The sequence below is a fragment of the Sturnus vulgaris genome, chromosome 3 (genome assembly GCF_052056855.1).
Source record: "Sturnus vulgaris isolate bStuVul1 chromosome 3, bStuVul1.hap1, whole genome shotgun sequence".
Taxonomy (NCBI): domain Eukaryota; kingdom Metazoa; phylum Chordata; class Aves; order Passeriformes; family Sturnidae; genus Sturnus; species Sturnus vulgaris.
Genome location: NC_142245.1, coordinates 48,019,112 through 48,026,601, shown reverse-complemented (window position 1 = coordinate 48,026,601; position 7,490 = coordinate 48,019,112). Strand labels below are relative to the sequence as shown.

Below are 7,490 nucleotides of genomic sequence, written 5' to 3'. Positions count from 1 at the left end.
CCTGGGGAAAAGATAGTATATCCACACAATTGGGAATCATTGTCACTACCCTTCCAAAAGGCAAGCAAAGAGAAGCCTTATTTCCTCTGCTGTCTTCACGAAGGCTCTTCCTTGATCACAGGAGCCAGAATGGAACGTGGTGCTTAGGGAGCAAACAGTTTGTAGCACACTACAGCATAGCCAGAGAGACAAGAGAAGGCAGTTATTTCATTATTATTCCTTTTATTTTATTATAAATTAACATTCTAAAAAAATTGGAATAGAAACACTAAATACAGTATTGCACATAGTGATCTTTGTTAGATGATCTATTATTTCATTTAGTATAGTAATATACATACTGTAGGTACTGAAGAGAACAGGAAGGCTACAAATGAAAACATGCTACTGTATCCTTGCACTTAGGAGCAAAGTTAGGAGGAAAAGACTATTGTTTACATAAATACAAACATGGATTTGAATCAGTGCCATTAAAATAGCTTTACTCTTTAAAGTTTTTTTTTTTTCACCATAAGTTAGTCATAACAGCAAATAATCTCTTATTTTCTCTTCCCCAAATAGTAATGTTACTCCCATCAACACAAAATTTTAGAATTCCATTCTTGGTAATTTATATCCCTGACAGAAATTACTACTAGTACAGATTTTCACATAGGTTTATCAACAACAGGAGACTTGCTTTTCACACAGTGAAAAAACCCATATTTTCTAGTGCTTGGTATATGTGAAGAATAACAGATTCCTGAGGTCATATTTTGCACTTCCTTTTATGACACCCTGTAGAGTATTTTAGCCTCTGAATAGCTCGGAATGTCTCTTGATGTGCTAAATTAGACAGGGAATAACACAACCCAGCAGGTTAGAGCTCGTTTGCCTTACCCCAGTGTCTTTCAGGCTCCAAAGCTCCGAGGCGTGCATCCAACTGAGTTGCGCACATGGTCTGCTTTCAGGAAAAATTAGCTTTGAAAGAAAAATGTTATCAATCAAGCTGATTGGTTTGGGGCTCTTAAATAAGAGGAAGGGGTTGTTATCAGCTGAGCAGTCCAAAAACTGATACAGCGAATTCTGGATTGCAAATAGGAAGTAAGCATGTGGTCTAAAATGGAAGCCCTAAGTCATATATTTCAATCATTAACCTCCTAGTCAGGGACACTGAAAGGCTGGAGGAAATGTCTATAATTCTAAGTGTGAGATTGATGTCAATTAGTTGGTAATCTATGTTCTGTCACTAGAATTGGCTACTGTTTTCCATAAATGTTGTCTCCATGTGCATCTTTTAATGGCTCTCTAAAGGAGTTTTAAATTAACTGTAAAGCTAATTCCAGAAGGGAAAGCATGTACATTTGGCCAAAAGCCTGTCTGACTTAAGTGATCAGCAGTTAAAACTATACCTTCTAAAGTTCATGTAAAAGTATTAGCTGCTTTATATATTAACAAACTATAATAGACAAATCTCTCATACTCTCTATCATACTTCTGTGCTCTTCTGTATTTTCCTGTTTTTTCACTTTTTTTCTTTTTTTTTTCTTTAATGCTGGATTTCTGACCCCCATACCACCTGGCATTCACTAACTGGCAAAAGATGAAGTAAAAGTATGCTGCCTTATCGATTTTAAAGATAGTTACAGTAAACATCTTGTTCCACAAATATTTAGTCATGGAGGGCAACCAAACAAGTTGGGAAAGCATTGATTATACTGTATAAACAGCACTTAACGATTCAAAATACAAATTACAAATGCCAACATGAAACGGATACAAACAATTCACTAGGAGTAACATTTCTTTCCCTAATCTAAGTGCAGTGCCATGAAGTATTTGTGTTAGATGTTGCCAGTAGGAATGGAAATGTTTTACTGTACCAAGTAGCATTCTTATGAAGTTCAACTTAATGCAGTTTTCAGCATGTTCAGAACTGATGCAGATGCCACTTTTTATGCATGCTGACTTGTCCTATTTGTAATATACCATACACTTTACAAAATACCATTTTTGAGTGGCAAAGGAGATACAGAGTACAGGGAAGGTGTTTCAAGTCCATACCTAGTCTATTTCTGGGCACTCCATTAAAGTGATTACATTCGTGAAGGAATGTACAATAACATATCAGTTGGTGGAAAACTCTAGAGAACAAAACACAAATTTTAAAAGGTCAAGGAAGCAAATGATCAGGATGATGTAGTTTCCTTCCCTCACTCCCCACCCACAGGCATGTTGAGTTTTGGTAACCAGGTAACAATGGCTTTTGAATTTCTTCTCTCAGATTTTCATACTTATCTTTGCTTTCTGAAAAATAAATTTAAAAAACAAGGACAAAATTTGAGTATATACAAAACCACCTTACACAAATATGAAAAGCATAGAAATACATAAGCAAATGTTTGATTATATTTACTGTAGAACTGACTTCACAACTAAACTTTGAAGCTAGAACTGAAGTAGACTACACATATGCACTGCTTGTGAAATTTTTTTGTTTACTTTCCTTTTCACTCATCAATTTCCACTAAGACTGAAGGTCCTTGTTTCAGTGCAAATAAGAATGATATGGGAATAATTAAGCAAATAGTTATTTCTTAAAAGAAATCTCTCAGTGTCTTCATATACAGTAGTATATAAGCAAGATGGAGAAATCCAAAACAATATTAATTTGGGGTGGTTTTTTGGAAATACCATGTCCATCTGCTTTTAAATAAAATTAATAAAATGTAGTTTATAATTCCTTACCAAGCTAGCACTCCATTTACATTTCTTGTGGCACTAACTACAGTCAACTCTTACTAAACATTCAAAACAAGGAACAATAAATGCAATATTATTGCTTCCTGTGTCAGATTATGTTAGTTAGAATACAGTAAATTACCACACGCTTCATTTGCAAGATGTGTCACAGATGATATGACTACACAGCTATGACTCCAAAGAATTAAGTCATGTCTTGGGGTGGTGGGGCGCAGAGGACACAGGCAGGGACACAGACACATGAAAAAACCTTCTAATATTTTTCAAATATAAATGATGGCCAGTTGCTACAGTTATGATTTAAATGTGAGGTACCAGAATAATTTTTCTACAAAATCAGACATGATCCTCACAATAGTTAGGCAGTCATAGGGGAAGGGCTTCATTGAATGATCAGAATTACTCCTCTATTATCACTGAAGTTTTTTATTTGTTTTCAAAAGAACGGTGAAAGCACGGTATTATCTTTTTCCAGCGTTTCTCTATTCCAAACAAATCCATATCAGTGATTCAGAAACCACTGTATTTGATACAGTGATCCAGCTTGAACATGTGTAACTAACAGAATTCTGCCTTTCATTTTTTATCTGTAGAAAAGAGAGTGAATACAAACTGAATAAGCTGGAAGACTGAAACTGCCTTTCTGCCTTCTATGTGCATCTTACATCAAAACCGGGAAGAACACAGATTGGGACAGTGGGGCAATAATAATCTGCTCTTGCTTGTGCTACATCTATTTTGTGGAGTAATATTCATAGGCAGATTTCAACTTTGTTAATTTAACACGTCTAAAGAAAATGTTAAACATTAAAGAAAAAATAAACAAAAAACCAACCCAGAACAAAAACATACATCAAAAATAACCTACCTATAAAATGCAAACGGAAAAAGGTAGAACAAGTGGTATAAACAGAAGTATTGCTACGATTTTTACTTACAATTCCAGAGTCGTGTTTCGGTCTAATATTGTATAGTGACTTCCCCTTTTTCTGCCTGCAGACTTCCTCTGCTTCTTTGACTCTGAAGAGAGACAAAATCTATAAATACTCCTGTACACCAACAACATTTACAAAGAAAATGCAGTATATAACTTACGAGTTAAGGCCTGAGGACACAAGTGGATAACTTTATTCTCCATATATTCATTAGCATGCTCCACAAAATAGTTCTTGCACTCCAGGGCTGTTGTAGGCATACCCAGCACTTACACAGACAGGAGTGATCAATTGCATAATCAATTCTAGTTACGAAAGCAATCAGTACTTACTGCAGTTGAAAATTCAAATGTATGAGGGTTTTAAATACACTGGATGACATGAAATTTACATTTCATAGCACTCATGCACATATTGCTAAGAAAACTCCTTTTTATCACTGTTTAAAATAATTATTCATCTATCCCAACATTTGTCACCAAGCTACAGTCCCTTCCACCCATTTTTATTTGTATTTAAAATGGCAAAATAGCTGAACCTATATTTCCAGTCTTTACTCTCCAACTTTCAGAACAAAAACCTTGAGGAACCTCAAGGCTTACATGACCACTGGGGATGAATGCACTTGGGCTGCTTGGATGTAAAGAGAGGAGCAGGTTCTAAAACTAAGGGTCCACTTCTTAGTGCTTCTTGACATGGCAAATAGTACCAAGTTAGTACCTTGTGAAATGCCACCACATTTTTGGTGAGAGAAATGTCCCTTTTTCATGCAGGCAGGAAACAAACTATGAAAGATAGAGGACTACATTCAGACTGGGAACCTGCCAGAATCAAGCTGATGGGTTCAATGTCACACTGTAAAATGTTTCTTTACAATTTTCACTCATTTTATATATCAACCTTGTAAACACACATGATTGCTGAATCACTGATAATAGAGACTTATGTTATGAATTCTCTGAGCTGCAAAGACCTAGATAAACACTTTCTATAAGAGAACATTAAATTATATGAATTTTTTTTAATGAGAGAGATGAGAATTTTATTGATAAATAAGAAAGTAGAAAACAAAAATGTAAATCCTATATTGGCATGATCTTGCAAAAAATATGGACTTGAGTTGGCACTTAGCCTGACTTTTCACCATTATCTAAGAGTGAAAAAAGAAACAACATTTAAATGATAATAAGAAGTAATATATCCTTGGCTAGTTCCTCTCCAGAACAGTTCATCTCCAGGCACTTGTATGTCTGTTCTTTCACTGAGGCTACACAAGGCAATATGAGAACTCAATTCTGTGTTACTATTATTTTTGAATATTTTTGTGTGTGTGGTAAGGGTCAAAATTTTGAAAATAAAATTCCAGCAGAGTCAGCTAAACACATTAAAAAACCTGCCTTAACATTCATCTCTACTTTATTCAACTTCACCAGACACACCTTGTTCTTTTCATAAGTTTCAAATTTATGCTTTCAAAAATTAAATTTAAATGTCAGTTCTTTTCCAGCACTTCCACAAGCTGCCCTCTTCATTTGATGGCCTTGTATGTTGCCAGTGTAGGGAGACCTTCATGTGTACAGGTCGGGAGGAAAAAACATTTGGAAACTTGTTATTTCAAGCTGCAATGCTTTCTTTCTGACTGCAAATCAGATAGACTGAAGCATAATCTAGAACAAAAATGTCAAGCAGCCAAGTAATTCACCTTTAAAATGTATTTAAATAGATTCAGTAAAAGTGGCAGCCAAAATGTGGTGATAGCTTCAAATAGAATCTTATGGGAATGATGCAGAATGAAGAAAAATTAAAAGACATTTTCTTTTCCCTATAACAATTTTTCTTCTGCTTCACATATACTTTCCTCCAAAGGAGGAAAAATATCTGTGACATTGGTCTATGATATTTTCTAAATATTCAGACACATTCTAACCTATCAAAACCCACTCTTACAAAGTCAAATATAAAACAGCACATCTAGAATATAATTTCCTCTTTTATAGAAGTATATCTGTCTCCCATCACTGTAGACATCATTTAAATAACAAAATAAAACCTAACTTGTGAGTAAATTAGTGTCAAATCCCTGTACTTGTACAGGGACTATACAAGTACTGTACAGTTTATCAAAATGACGGTTTTAACGAAGCAGTGCATGTAATATATGCAGGTATTCGGACTACTCAACATGAAATGGCAGCATATGTAACATACAAAAATATTTACCAAACCAGTTCACACAGATCCAGATGTTATTCTTGGGAAATGCCAGGGAATCTTCAATTCCAGTCTTTGTCCCACCTAAATATCCCCCTTCCAGGATGGATTACCCAGTGCTTGCTAACACACCAGGCCATGAAACAACACAGCTCCCTGTGGATCTCATGTTAATTCAAAACAAAAATCCTCACACAGTAAGTAAACCTGTAATTGTTATAACAGAACTGATAATGCAGTTCTTTTCTAAAGACCATTAAGTGTCACTGTCAGTTTAACACCTCTACATATTCCGCTTCAATTAGAGGAACAGCTTTCTTGAGAAAGGCTGGCTCTGCTTGAAACAGCAAAACATTAATAACACACCACCCTGTGAAGGAGGAAGTCAGAAGTTCTGTGTCCCTGAGACAGCACTTCAAAAAATGATCCAAAACCTCCAGACTGATAAGTGACAATCTAAAGGTTGTGTTACCCAAATTCCCAGGATTATGTAAGAGGTGCTGGTCTCAATAGTATGTTTGTGGTCCTGTGGTTTTGAGAGCTTTTATGAAATTCCTTGGAGTTTGAGCCTATTTATTCATACCAAGGGAAATACAGAAGATGAGAAGCATTACTCCCTAATGCACTTAAAGCTGAGAGCTAGCAACCACTCAGTTCCAGTTCCAACCATATCACTGAGTCACTGTGTGGGTTTGGGACAGTTCACAGCCTCCTGGCCCGCATCCTGCTCTCTGTGCAGGAAGATCCAAGTGGCTGGATAGAGCCTCAGTGAAGCCCATGTGACCCATACACATGGTTCTCAGCAAGAAATGCCCTGAGAACTGTAAAGATAGCACACCAAAGGCTCATTTCAAGGAGGTTTGTTTGTGACCATAATAAATCTAGAAGCATGGAGAACTGTATAAATCCACAGCTATATCTAAACAAGAAAAGCCAGCAGACTGGTGAAATAGAGCCAAAGGCAACTAATAGCCTTCCACAGGACTAAATCATAAACCAGCGAGTGTGGTTATCAGTTTTTACAGTGTGCAAACATATTTTGTGAAGGCTGATCATTCAGCTTAATTATGATCTTATTAAATGTAAAAATAAAATAAGTTATTCCTTCTGGAAGAGGAAAAGGATGTGTTTTGTAGGAACATCTGCACTGTTTAAACTGTGTGATCTAGAGAAACAGATAAAAGGTTGCCTCTGAAGTAAGGACAATAGTCTTAGTTCAGTTGGAAAAGAATTGCCACTGGCAAGTTTTTGTCATAGCTTTTCTCTGTTGGCCGTGAATGTTTTTTCATCTTTCCATGAAATTAACAAGATTTAGTCAAAACCACATTGCTTCTGTCAGTGCATGCCTAGTTCAAGCCATATTTCTCAGAGGCAAGCAAATCCCTGTGTACCTTCCTTTTGCTCAGGCTTTTCCTGCACTACTTCTCACTGACTTCAGTGAGACCCTGATCAGCATGAGGGTGCAAGATAATAATAATCCAAGACAAAAAAGTGCAAAAATTGCATGAACACTACTGATTATAGGTTAACTCAACTGTGGTGAGTTGATAGAGGTTTATGAAGAAACTAATGGATCTAATTAAGTAACAGAAGGAGGAAAAA

The 7,490-nt window shown here is 36.0% G+C and overlaps 1 protein-coding gene across 2 annotated transcripts in view; it reads right to left on the bottom strand.

Annotated features, from left to right (window-relative positions):
• Positions 1 to 202: 202 nt before the first annotated feature.
• Positions 203 to 7,490, bottom strand: part of FMN2 (formin 2) — a 153,999-nt gene continuing 146,711 nt past the window's right edge. For both annotated transcript variants that reach the window (XM_088161548.1, XM_088161549.1), the window contains 2 exons: positions 3,681 to 3,762; positions 203 to 2,286 (listed from right to left, as the gene is read on the bottom strand). In XM_088161548.1, the coding sequence (XP_088017674.1) occupies positions 2,260 to 2,286; positions 3,681 to 3,762 (109 nt within the window). In that variant the 3' untranslated portion in view covers positions 203 to 2,259. The remainder of the gene's footprint in view (positions 2,287 to 3,680; positions 3,763 to 7,490) is intronic.